Source organism: Athene cunicularia (genome assembly GCF_003259725.1).
Source record: "Athene cunicularia isolate RWA chromosome 7 unlocalized genomic scaffold, athCun1 chr7_part1, whole genome shotgun sequence".
Taxonomy (NCBI): domain Eukaryota; kingdom Metazoa; phylum Chordata; class Aves; order Strigiformes; family Strigidae; genus Athene; species Athene cunicularia.
The window spans coordinates 24,971,561-24,985,037 of record NW_020799107.1 but is presented as its reverse complement, the minus strand read 5'-3'; the positions used below and the strand labels follow the sequence as shown (position 1 = coordinate 24,985,037).

Here is a 13,477-nt window from a genome sequence, read left to right as displayed (position 1 = left end):
AATTGAAAATGGAGTGAAATTGTAAAATGTCTCTCACTGTTGAAGTTTATAAAAGATGCCAAAGTTTCTTATGTTTCAGGGTATAAAACAATCCTTAACAGCCTAGCTTTAAAGAATTGTTTTTTCTGTCTTCTGCTTTCTCCTGGGCACTTGTCATGGCACTTAGATGCCAGTTGTATAAGATATTTTCTTCAGAAAAACAATTTTTTTCTCATATTGGAGATGCAGATGAATAGGCTGTCTGATTAAATTATTAATTTGTTTTCCTGTGAAGATACTATTACATACAAGATCTCAGAAGATTGTTGCTTGTACTCTAGGAATATCTTGAATGTCTTGTATTCTGATGCATTTGGTGTAGAGATGCATGTGTTTCTACCTTCCTTGCCATTACTGAGATGTGTATATATAAGGTTACCAAAGGCTACAGAATTACTAAGCAACAGGACTCAAGACGGTGGTTTAATCTCCCTATGGGAATGTCCTGTTTGATTTAGTTCTTGTTTTTTTGAAGTGGCTTTCTGGACTTCTAAAAAATGAGGGTTTTTTTCTTAATTTTAGTAAACTTCCTGTTTGTGAGATCCAGTCCCTCCCACTCAATTTTCCTCATGTTGCCAGGAGCGACCAGCATGTTTTCTAATTCAGCGTGGTGGTTGTTAACAAGGCTCTTGTGTACAGAGACCTAATTCTACTGAGTTGACAGATCCCAAACTCTCCCTATGAGCCTTGATGCACTTTGACATGTTGCATGGGGAAATATGGGTTGCCAAAGAGCTAAATATTTGCTAGTGCTTGTGGAGATGATAAAATATTTGCTAGTATTTGTGGAGATGATAAAACTCCAAAGCTACCCTTGTTGTCTTTTATCATTGCAAACAAGGATACTACAGAGCATTTTCTTGAGCTCTTGATGGCAGGGGATTCCACAGGGCTAGATTCCTCCTTCTGATTACAGTGGCTTAAATTCAGAACAAAGTCACCGATTCTAGTTGAGTTACTCTGGTTTTACACTACTGTAATGGAATATGAAGTTTGACCTACATTGTGAAGGCTTTCGTAGCTTTGTGTCTGTCTGTATCTTAAATTTTCTCCATGTAAAACCCATTTATAACTCAAGCTCTTCAACTAATAGCCAGAGGTTTTAGCAGGCTGGTTCAAATTCTGATCTTTCACTGGTATAAACCTGAAGCAGTGCCACTGGAGTGTATTTGTCAATCTTGCCTGGATTTAATTAGGGATTTATAATTGAGACCAGGGGTATTTCTGTATCGTTGCTGCCTTCAGTCTGAGTTGACTTACTGGCGTTGCTCTGACTTACAGCTGTGCACACTTTGGCCCAGTGTTATTTGGGGACAGGCTTTGTGAAATGGGAGAAATGTGGAATGCACAACTGGAATCAATCTGGCCCCCTGACAGCCCACTTGGAGAGCAGTGTAGAAAATCCATGGCCCGTCTCCTCCTCCCAGCAGGAGCGATGAGCTGAAGTTAGTGGCGTGGCAACAGCATGAATGTGGTATGAGAGGAGAATCGAATCCTTTATTTCCATCCTTATGAAAGTATCCCCACTGCCTTTCTTCCAACAGTGCTCTCCCTGGCCAGATGTGCCTTATCAAATGAACAATGCTCCATCTCCAAGCTACAACAGTTCTCCCAACAGCTTCAACCTTGGAGATGGGTATGTAACAAATAAATGCTTTATCTTTCCTGTTGACATGGTAGCCTTTGTGTGCATGTGGTTTGTGTGTCCCATGTATTTCATACCCTGGAAGAAGAGGTCAAGAACTTCCTAGAAAGGGAAAAATATTTCCCACACAAAGCCTTTTAAGATCTTCCATCCAGGAACGCCCTGTAGTGCAGGGTGCTGTTTGTATGTCCACTGCTTGGGCGGTGCCTGGGAGGTGAGCATCAGAGGATCACCAGGGCAATTCCTGTCCTGGATTTCCTCTCTTACTCTCTGTGGGGGTCAGAGAACACACCATTCCCTGTATCAGCAGTTCCCAGTATCTTCTGGCAAGAGTGTTGGAGGCTTTCAGACTTCAGCACCTCTTCAGAGTTGGTATTTCTTCCTTCTCAAGACAGAAAGTCTTGAGGTAGCTTGGGGTGATGAATTCCTAGGTGAACGGGATGTAAAGAAATCCTGTCTGGGGCGAAACAGCCTGGCTTTTGAGAAGCCTTCCCAGAACAAAGGACTAACAGGAGGCATGTTTAATCCATTAATATAGCCGTCATAAGGAAACAGTTTTAGTGGTCTTGAAACACCCAAGAAGATAGCTGATGACAGAAATATACAGCGGGGTCCCTCAGTACTTCTCAGTCCTCCCTGCAACATACTTTCCCCTAGGAATTTGGCATAGGCCTTTGCTTTCTTCCTCTAGGACTCTGCAGCCTTGTTGCCTTCCCACAGAGCTTATTAATCAATGTTTTAATCAAACTTTCAATGAACGAGCTCAACCTATGAATAAGGACAAATACTGAAACGACAAAAATTGGTGTTAGTAGAGAGATCTGTTGAGCATTTTCTTCCAGTGGTAGATTATTAACCCTTTGGGAAAAATCATTGATGTGTTGAAGTCCTGTCTATGTTAGGAGGGCTTAGTAGAAGCATGGTTTAGTGTAATATAGTTAAATTGCAGTTTACTATGTTTAAGGTAATACCAGGGTTGAATTATAATTTTTGTGAGGAAACATTATTAGACAGTGGATTTAGTTAGGGGATTTCTGGCTCATAGAAATTTTGAGTTCAGCCACCCTGTAGGTCACAACTTCTTTGCTTAGATGGTGTCAAATTAGCAAGTCACCCCTATGGAAAAGTTTGAATGAGGTCAGTAAACCTCAGTTTCTTTCAGTGTTGAGTGGGACCTCAACTGACTAACAAAAAGCTCAAGTAGAGGTTTGTTTTTTTTTTTTCCTTGGTCCAGATTTTGGACACCTTTTTATGATTCTGATAGAGAAAAAAAGCCAAGTTGGCTTGTAACTTCTGACAGTTGACTCATATGGAGGAGGGGGAAGAGGATGGACACTGCAGTGTAAATTTTAAAATAATGGTGTTTTTTTTCTTCCAACTTTACATAATTTTTTTTTTAGCAACAGTTCTCCAACCCACCAAGTGGAGCTCCTGCCTCCCAGCAACGATGTAAGTACATGAGATCATGTTAATGTGGTGCTTTTCTTTTTTAGGACACTGGTGAACAGTTCATTTCAAGACCTTCTTATTCTTTTTGCAATGTAGCATCTCCTTCCTTCTGCTTCTATTCAAGATGCCCAGCAGTGGCTTCATCGTAATAGGTTCTCTCCATTCTGTAGACTCTTCTCAAGTTTTTCGGGTGAGTTTGAACAGTCCAATTATTTTGTTTTTATTCTCTTTCATAAGTGCAGCTCATGCTTCATATCAATAGCATCTGCTGCTGGCGACTGTTGATGGGATCATTTCTCTGATACAGTGCGGTTGTTCTTTTGTTCTTAGGTTAGTTAGCATTTGCCAAAACAGTTTGTAGAAGTACAGAATAAGTAAAGACAGAAGAGCAAGTTGAGATGGAAGGGACTTATTGAGTTCACTAGGTGCAGCCCCCTGCTTGAAGTAAGTTCAGGGCCTTGTACAGTTCTGTTTGGGTATCTCCAAGGTTGGAAATTCCACAGTCTCTCTAAGCAATCTCTTGAAACACTTGACTACTCACACAGTGAAAAAGTATTTCCTTATATCTAATCAGTGTTTCCCATCTTCCGTCTTCTGTCTGTTGCTTCTCATCCTGTCCCTGTACACCTTTGAGAAGAGTCTGACTCCACCTGCAGCTCCATCTTCACTGTGCCCTCCCATTAGGTAGTTGTACACAGCAATAAGATGCTGGAAGGGGGAATTGTTAAAGATATTGAAACCTTGACTTGCAACACGATTAAATAACCTGGTGAACATGGCAGTCAAGAGAAAATCGGGCCATTTAGTGGCCAATGTTACATATCTAGTTTAAACTGTGAGTTGGCTAGAATATCTTCCAGTGCAGCACTGCTCTTTTGCAGCTTTTAGTTCTGTTTCACAGTGATTGATTTGCAGTGTACCCCCCTCTGAATTTGCAACTTCTCTAGGCAAATCTGCCTGATTTAGCTTTGTGGATTCTCTCCCCCTGCCCTTCCCTGTTGCTGCCTATACACACAATTTGGAAGCTAAGATTTGCTTAACTTCTGAAAAAAAATCAATTTGAAATATGTAGGTGCTGACTTACTGAAGATGTCCAAAGAAGATTTTGTTCAAATCTGTGGGCCTGCTGATGGAATTCGGCTCTTTAATGCAATCAAAGGAAGGTTTGTACTACTTCCTTCCTATTTTTTTGTTATGGCAGCATTCCTTGGTTATTTCAGTGTTAATTTAGAAGTTAATCCTAGACCTGTAGCATTTAGACTTACTTTTAACACTTCAGAGAGGTCATCTCAGGGGCTGGTGATCAAGATGATAATCAAATCCAAGCACAGCTCAAAAATGTTGCCAAAATATAGCAGCAAAATATGGTTCTCCAGTGGGTTATTTGCTACCAGCTGATATTTTTCATCCACTCCGTATGAGACACAGCCTACAATACCCTGTATTTCATCTGCATCACAGCTAACAAGCAATCCAACCAACCCCCTGGAGCCTCAAATGACTTAAACTTACTTATTGCAATAACATCACAAATTCTACAACAAAGCAGGATTCACATCAGTAAAGGCAGGTATGATGAGCTGCTTGGCAAGTGCTATAAACTGTTTATTCTTATCCGATCCTGGAGAGATTAAGGTGCTCTGCACTGTACCACCATCTCCTAGGGGGCTCTTACTAGACTTCCTAAGACATCTAGTCATCTGCATCAAGACTATCCCTTAGCTGGTTATTTATGCACAGCCTGAATTATTCCATCTCTCATTATTTGATAGCTGACTAGAACAATTTTAGATCTACTAAATAATTGACTACTTTTTTAATAATCCATAGAAATGTAAGGCCCAAGATGACAATTTATGTCTGTCAAGAACCGGAGCAAAACAGGTCCCATCTCCACCAAAAACGAGAAAATGGAGATTGCAGTCTTTGTGGTAAGTGTTTATGCATGGGTTGTGTTAAACACTTACCTGGTGAGAATGTGGCTTTCTGCCTGAGCTCCTGCATGAGACACCTTGGTGTCCTGAATGTTTAAAGAGGTCCTGTTTATCCCAGTTCTGCCACTTTGATTAGTTTCAGGGCTACAGCTTTCAACTGGTACCATCTGCCTGGGGAAGAGACCCGATTTACAATCTGTCTGCAGAATGCCACAGCAAAATCTCTGTTCAGTTCTTAATAGGGACCACAGCATTAAGAACTACCATCCATAGTGTGCTTTAGATTATGTCTTGTTTTAAATATATTCTGGGAAATGGAAGGTTCGTATGTCTTAAAGTGAGGTTCTAATTCTTGGAAGTTCAAAGCTTTGGGGACTCACTGCTCTTAGCAATCCCTCATGACATAACATGTGATCAAATGAGAGTAGTGATTGTCCTTAGTCCTTGCACATAGCTTTAACAAGGCACAGCTTTTCTACCTTTTTTTTTTTTTTTTCCTACCCTTTGTATCGAATTTTAAAAATATTGCTGTCATCTAGGGTTATTTGATACATTGTAGTCTTTACCTGTGGGATCAGTGGGATAACATCTAATAAAAAGTTACTTTTGTGTAACATAATATCAGGTGTGTTACTATTTAATAGGACCTACTTTAAAATGTCAAAATCAATAAAAGTAGATTATCCAAAAATATTAACGTCTTTGAGAGGGTTTTTTAAGTGCCCCATGATACATTAGTCCCTGTCTTTTCCTCTGAGCAGAAGTGAGGTGTGCTTTATTTACCTGCTGCATCCTAATACTGGGTATTTTTCTACCAATCATCAAGCTGGATATTTGGGGGCTGCTTTAAAGGTACTAAGCTTGTTTAGCTACTGTCAAGATTCGAACCTTGATCTTAAGCCCGTTTGGTTGTTGATATTGAGCATCTTTGTGTTACCTGTAATTGCTGTTCTATAATTATGCTGTAATTCTGTAATTACTTCCAACTTGTTGCAGTATATCATGCAATCTTCTTGGAGGAATTGACCACACTGGAATTAATTGAGAAGATTGCGAACTTGTACAGCATATCTCCACAGCAGATAAATCGAATCTATCGTCAGGGACCCACAGGGATCCATGTATTAGTGAGCAATGAGGTAAGGGGTTAATGCAGACTCTCAGAGCTCTAACAGTTGTCTAACTTGTTGGAGTTAAAATGACCTTTTAAAGTTAAAATGACCTTTTAAATTATGGAATGAATCTTCAAGGAAGGTTTGCAAGGCTACTAATCACAACAAAGTTAAAGTAAATAGTTAATGCAAATCATTCATGCATACCATTGCTTGTGGTGTGGTTTTAAGATCTTTGCTTTGTAAAAGAGTTTTTGTTTTAAACAAAACACAACAAAATCAGTCGTTTCCTTCTCCTGTTGGCTACTTAATTTTTAAAGTGAGGATCTAAATTGAGAACATTTAAAATTAAATAAGAAAGTTTCCTAAAGAAGGCAAGTTTGAAAAATACATAGGGCGATTAGTCTTACATCTTGGCCAGTGATTCAGCCACTGGGTCAGAGTCAGTGCTGGGTAAGTGTGCACTATAATTTAATGGGCCTCTGCCAGCTCTTTGTGTCCCATTATATGATGGCTTAATTTAGTCCATTCCATTAACTTGCAGGTTAATAGTGAGTTGCCCTTCTTTCTCTTTCCCCCCACTAAATTACTTACTCATTCATGCACCAGAATCACTTAAGGAGCTTCATTTGTAAGAAACATTGTTAAAACAAATGAAGCAGAGCATAGGTCTCAACTGGAGCCTAAATTGAAGGCTGTAATGCTTATTCCTAAAGTCTCCTTGCTATTTCAGCCTGATTAAATCTGAAACTATGATGCTTTATGGATATAAAGTGCTCGGAGGCAACTCTTGGTAGGGGAATTGCCTTGAACCAGCTTGAGTATAAGGTTTTAAGTATTTATTTAAGTCAATTATTAACAACTTCTATTGCTTTTTTAAATATTTTTTTCTTGTTCTAGTACTAGTGGCAAGAGTGAGGAACTCTATGAATGTACTTCATGCATCATTAGGCACAGACACACAGACTGGCCAGTGAAGTTTGATTTGTGGGAGCAGGGGGTGAATGCTAAACGCAAAAGGGAATAGGGAGATTAGTCTAAGTTGAAAAGGATATTTGGTGTGAGAATTTGCAGCTAGAAAGTATTCTACTTGAATGATATTCAATAGCTATGAAAAAGCTTTTGATTAAAGCTGCATTTTCTGAGCTGATCAGAGAGGTTCTGGTCACCTCCCCTCTGAAGTTAGGTGTTCAGCATCTGCTTCAACTGAATGAGACACTTCCTGAAGGTAATTCACCTCCTGTGTCCCACACAGCTACTCTAAGGTGGGGGAAAAGCACTGACTAAGGGTGAAGCTTAAATGAGCATTTCAGATTGGATCTGAAGGGAGCTGAATCTCTTAACTCACCCCTTTAGTTAGGGACCTCACTAGAACCTGCACGTGTTCTGACAATCTTGTTTCTCATGAATAACTCAAATAGCTTTAGATACTAATCTTGTAAGGTCTGCCTTGCCTCTCATAGCAGTTTCATTAAGATTCCTGTGCATTGACAAAATACAAACAGGTAAATGATTACTGTAAGCACAGCATCTGTAGTAATGTCAAAATAACTGGGTGGACGCTGCTGAGATGGCTTTTCAGTAGCAATATTCCTTTATTCAGTGAGGAGTCCGTTTCTCTAGATATTTTTTCAGATACCAATGTAAGCTCAACTGAGCTTCATCGTTCAGCTGAATGTGTATTACCATTGTTAGATTTTTAGGAGAGGGACTGTCTTCATCCAGTCTAAACTATTGTAGCTTCACTGAAGGTAATTAAAAGCATGGTCTTTAATAGACTAATTGGAGCAGTGTAAGAACTTGCAGGATCAAGAGCTGCAAAGAGGATGGTAAAATGCTGAAGAAGCTAGACCAGTTATAGGCAATTGCCTTAGTATGAGCTTCTCTTAAGTACATTAGCAGCTGCAAGGGCCGTAATCAGTCATGTACTTTAATAATCTTATGGGCAGAGTTACTCAGGACTTTGTTGGACTAGACACCAAATGTTGTTTGATACCTCTCCTCTGTAGTTGCACTGAATGAAACTCGAATTTAATTGCTTAAAATATTTGTGTTGTTTTTTTTCCTTCTGCCCTTCAGATGGTGCAAAATTTCCAAGATGAATCTTGTTTTGTTATCAGCACATTAAAAGGTATGTATTGCTACTGTTATTATCTGTGGCTCTAAAGATAATTTCTCTTTTCAAATGCACTAAACATTATCATAAATTGGGTGCTGTTATCCTGAAAAGATAAGTGATCTAATTTAGTGCAAGTCAAGATGTTGCATCAGCTTACACTATGGTAGACTGATTGATCTATGTTTTTCTCTGTTACACTGTTATAAAACTTTCATAAATCCATTGATACCACTGACATAAATGAGCAGAAGACCTAGTAAAATGATAAAAGATGACAGTTAGTATGTTGTGGTTTTTTATGTAAATGCTTTGACCTAAAATGTTCAACTTTGGTTTTCATAAGTGGGTTGTGGAAAAGAGTACAAAGTAGTGCAAACTACCTAAGAAGAAAATCTATAGAGTTCTGTATCTGTGCTGTCTTGTAAAAGCAATGAAAAAATGCTTTGCATTTCTTTGTTACAGCTGAAAGCAATGATGGCTACCACATCATTTTAAAATGACCATGCTGCATAGAAAGACTTTAACAGCCTAAAATTTAGTGCCTCACTGAGATTGCTACAACCTAGACTGGAAACATGAAGAACCCTCGGATAAAATGCTCCTGTGAACTAAGAATTACCAAACAGCTTAAGGAAAAATTTGCTTTTACAGATACACATTTTTTGGTGGTGTGTGGTTTTGTTTTTGTTTTTTTGAAGCTGGAGCTGAGAACATCCTCAAAGCTTGTACATGTTTCTTCCTCCCTCCCTTCCTCTTCAGTCTTAAAAATTGCTGAGGTTTCTGCTCATTACTTAGAAACATCTGCCTTGTACTAAAGGGAAATGAAAGATAAACAAAACCCAATTTTCTAGACCCCTCATGGTTGGGTGAATTGATTTATTTACTGTTCTGAGTGCTCTCTTGCTTTCAACACACACCCTGTTGCTGATGGACATAGGCTCCCTGAGGGTCCTCTTTTTGAGGTGGAAGACCTGGGGCTACATCCAAAACCAGATTGGGCAATGCAGAGGATGGATTTGGTGCTCAGTCCTCACCCAGAGTGTCAACCCTGGAAGCCCGCTCCTAGCTGTTCTTCACCTGTAGACATGCTCAGAGCCCAGAGACCTTGGGCCCTCCTGACAGAGCTTCTGTAATACCCATCCAACAGAACAGTTTTTCAGGGTTCAGGGGAGGACAGACAACCTGAGGCAAACAGTTCAGTACCGTATTATATTTTTAGCTTTAGAGTAGTCTCTCTGAATGGAGTATGTGAAGGTTTTCTGAGGAAATGTTTTGAATGTTGAAAGTTATAGAACTCATGACTAATTCGTACTATGGATTTATTCTACTCTACAAAGCGTTGATTAACTTCTATCTTTACTGTAACTGGGATTAGGTTTTACAATCCTAATGTTTTTTCCTTCTGTTACTCACCAAAGTGAAGCTTTTGATTGAGTCCAGGTAACAGATCATCTTAGTTGGTGCTTCTTATATTCTTGCTATTTCACTCTTGACTCCTGTTTCCAATATCTGCAACTATGGTCAACTCCACCCTCCCTTGATGTTTTGGGATGACATCCAGGCTCCACTAAGCTGAAAAAGTGGCTTCCACTGATGTCAAAGGCAAACTGGATCACACCCTTCTTGCATGGATGGAGTAATTTCAATTTTGGCAGCTAATTAATACGTGTTTCCCAAACCAAATGTCTACATAGCATCAAATTCTGATACTTGAACATTAAATTTCATCCTGAATTGAGATGGAAAGCTGAAATACAGAAAATTTTCCTGGAATGGAAATTTTTCAAAAAAATGAGAAATTGTCAGCTGGAAAATGCTGAATAAAATGTTCTAGCCTTTTGAAATGGAAACATTTAATTAAATCCATTTGGCCCTTAAAGCAGCATCAGTTTGAGCTACTGTTGCAGACCTCAGAAATTACCATTCAAGTGCCTTGTGCGCCATGTCTCCCTTGGGGCTGATCTCTTTGGCTGGGTTACAGATCCCATGATGCTCTTACCGTGGGTTAGTCAAAGGGGGAATGCGTCATGAAGGCTGGAAGGGTGCCCAGGAACCCAGCCTTCTGGGAAAGAGGGGGACATGGAGCCCGTGAATTACAGCTCCCAGCTGACACTGGAGGAATTCAGGCAGACACGGACTGATATTTTTCTGACAAAAACGATGTGTTTCAAGCTTTCCCAACAGAAATAAACAGCAAAATATTGAGAAAAGCAACCTTTTTTTCATTAAAAGCATCGTTTTGCGCAAAAAAACCCACCCATCCCCACCGATTTTTTTTCTTTACACCAAAAATAATACTAGAATAGAAAAATCATGTTACAATGGGAAAACCTTCAGCCAACTCAGCTAATTGAGTAACAGTGCCTACTTGGGCATGATCTTGCTCAACTGACTGTCCTGGATGTCCATGAATTGTAGTGTTTCACCAAAAAGGATGCCCAGGCTTTGGGACACAGTGATTCCTCCCCCCTGAAGTGAAGGATTTTGAGGCTTCTTGGTTGGAGACCAGGTTATGTAGGGGACAAGGTTGTCTCCTGACACACAGGGTGAGCTTTAGGGGAAGAAATGACTTGTGAAGGATGGGAAATGCTGTCTTCTTGAAAGGAAGGTGAAACCATGGCAAGCTTGACCCTGCCTCGGTGCCTGTGTCCTCTGCTCTGTATGGCTGCGCACAGGGAGCGGGACAGCTGGGGAGGCCCTGAGCACTGAGGCATACAGGTGGTGGCCACACAGTTACAGCTGCCTTCCAAATCAGGGAATCAACTCCAGCTGTTTTTTGTGAGTAGGTGGGACCAACACGCTCCTGTTGGTTTATTTTGTGGAAAGTGCTTTGGAAGATGTACATTGACTGTGCTTTTTCATCCTCTTTTATAATACTGGCCCAGTGTATTGGCATGGCTGTTGTTGGTGTGCAGCTTGGAGTGGTGAATCTGACCTGGTGAGAAGGGTTTAAATAAGACCTCGGAGTTGCCAGGAGTGTAGCCTGTACTGCATCCACTTACATGTGACAGCCCTGTAATTCAGGGGACAGCAATACTGAAACACAGCAGCGTGAAGAAAGGATAGAGGTAACTTTGCTCCCAGACTTACAGACTAAGATCTGTTTGCTTATTTTAAAAAAATATAACTTGTTCTTGATTAGTTAAAAGACGAATCTTGGTCGTAAGGAATCATATGCACTTGCTTGATTAATTTTGAACAAAATAACTCTCCATTACGGCCTTGTTATATTTAGATTTTCAAAAATAAAAAAATGCATATGAGGATGAATTTGATACTCTATCTTCTCCTTTTCATGCTGTAAGGAGGTATGCCAGAGTAAACAATTGCATAGATTATAAATATTGTCCTATTGGGTGTGCTCTACTGTTGTATCTATGTTAGCTTGTTCGTAAAGCTGTATGACTTCAATATGTGTGTAAGGCCTGTGCTTACTTAACAGAGTAGTTCTAGTCCTTGTTGAACCTCTGTAGTCCCAGCAGAAATTTGGAGGAATTGTGGTCAAGTAACATACACGCCCATGAAGACACAGCACAGCTAGTTTGATGTCTAGGAGAATGTCAAGTTACTTCAACTTAAAATCATAGAATGTCTCAAGATCATGGAGTCCAACTCCTTGCAGGACCACCTAAAACTAAACCATATGATTAAGAGCATTGTCCAGACATTCCTTAAACTCTTGACAGACAGGCTTGATGCTGTGACCACTTCCCTGGGGAGCCTGTTCCAGTGACCAGCTGTCCTCTTGGTGAAGAAATCCAGCCTGAACTTTCCCTGATGCAGCTTCATTCCATTCCCTCTTGTCCTATCTCTGCTCAACAGAGGGAGATCATCACCTCCCCCTCTACTGCCTCCCTTGAGGAAGGTGTAGACTGGGATGCATCTCTGGGTGTTAGGAAATGTTGCACACTTTGCCCTTGTTGCATGATGCTGTGTAACCAACCAGTTCTTGTATGTGGGCAAACTGGCCATGAACCATTGTGGCTGAGCAACTAGGACAAGTGGTCAGAGCAACATTGGTGTGAGATTGGACTGCCTGATGAACTCTCCACTCCGCCTTCCAAAAATATAAAAGCAAATCCTTGCCCTGTTGAGGTTGATGAATTTGTCCATGCAGGAACCAAGCAAAAGCCTTCAGGATTTATGGTAGGGATTTATGTGAGGAGTGAGAAAGACAGACTTGTCTCGCCGAAGTGGCAGGTAAATCTTAGGCTCCCTGTGGTTACAGAGGGTCTGCCATCCCTGGAGAGACTCATTTGCCCTGTTTGAGGATTAAGCCTCCAGAACGAAGGCTGTTTCCTTGACTGGAGGAAGCAAAAATTATTAGTCTGGACTAGATGTCTAAATTCTAGATAGACTAAAGGCAAGGGAGACGAGTAGCTCCCCCTCATCTAAATATTCAAAAAAACTTTTGCATTTGCTTTGCTCTTAAGTGCCTGTTACGTTTATTCTTGCTTGTTTGTTGTTGTTGCTCTTTTTTTTTTTTTTTTTTTTTTTTTTAAAGTAACAAATGAAACTTCCTGCTCAATTTAAATTTAAATGAGACTTTTTTTCAGCTCTACATGTGGAAATTGTATAGCAGACCTTTATAAGGTCTGGGTTTTAGGATTACATTGAATAATATGGTATCCCAAACTGTCCAGCTCTTAGGTTGTATGTATGATGACAGCCCCTCTGAGTAGAAGTGGGCTTGCTGGGAATGAAAAGGCAGAACCATTACATAATTAAAAACCATATGACTCCAGCTAGTACAGCAAAATATAAACCTGGGTTCTCCTCAGATCTGTACTGGCTGTTTGAAATTGCTTCATAAATTGTGGCATTTTTTCTGACAACTGAGTAAATTGATACAGATCAGTTAGTATGACTCTAGGGATGGTCTGAGAACTCATAGATACACAACTGCAGGGCAAAGGAAGGGGCAAAGGATCTGGTGATAGAAATTTGTGCCATCTGCCTGAAGTGGCAGGACTGGTGTTATTAAAATTAAAGCTCCTGTTATTTCAGCTGGGCCTGCTTGGTTAGTGGACTAAAACAGAAGTAACAAATCAATCTGGAAAGTATTTGGAGTTCTCATTGTCTTGGTGTGAAATTTAATGGGCTGGAGTTTCAAGACTTGGAGGTGGTAAAAGGATTCTTACAGTTGAGAAGTCCTGAATGGCACTCTCCTTATAATGTA

General features: G+C 40.2%; 1 protein-coding gene across 1 annotated transcript in view; it reads left to right on the top strand.

Annotated features, from left to right (window-relative positions):
* Window positions 1-12,784, top strand: part of TFCP2L1 (transcription factor CP2 like 1) — a 39,171-nt gene extending 26,387 nt beyond the window's left edge. Inside the window, exons 8-15 of the mRNA XM_026852498.1 lie at window positions 1,584-1,675; window positions 3,085-3,133; window positions 3,230-3,323; window positions 4,206-4,296; window positions 4,964-5,064; window positions 6,064-6,206; window positions 8,259-8,310; window positions 8,761-12,784. Of these exons, the coding sequence (XP_026708299.1) occupies window positions 1,584-1,675; window positions 3,085-3,133; window positions 3,230-3,323; window positions 4,206-4,296; window positions 4,964-5,064; window positions 6,064-6,206; window positions 8,259-8,310; window positions 8,761-8,798 (660 nt within the window). The 3' untranslated portion in view covers window positions 8,799-12,784. The remainder of the gene's footprint in view (window positions 1-1,583; window positions 1,676-3,084; window positions 3,134-3,229; window positions 3,324-4,205; window positions 4,297-4,963; window positions 5,065-6,063; window positions 6,207-8,258; window positions 8,311-8,760) is intronic.
* The last annotated feature ends 693 nt before the right edge of the window (window positions 12,785-13,477 follow it).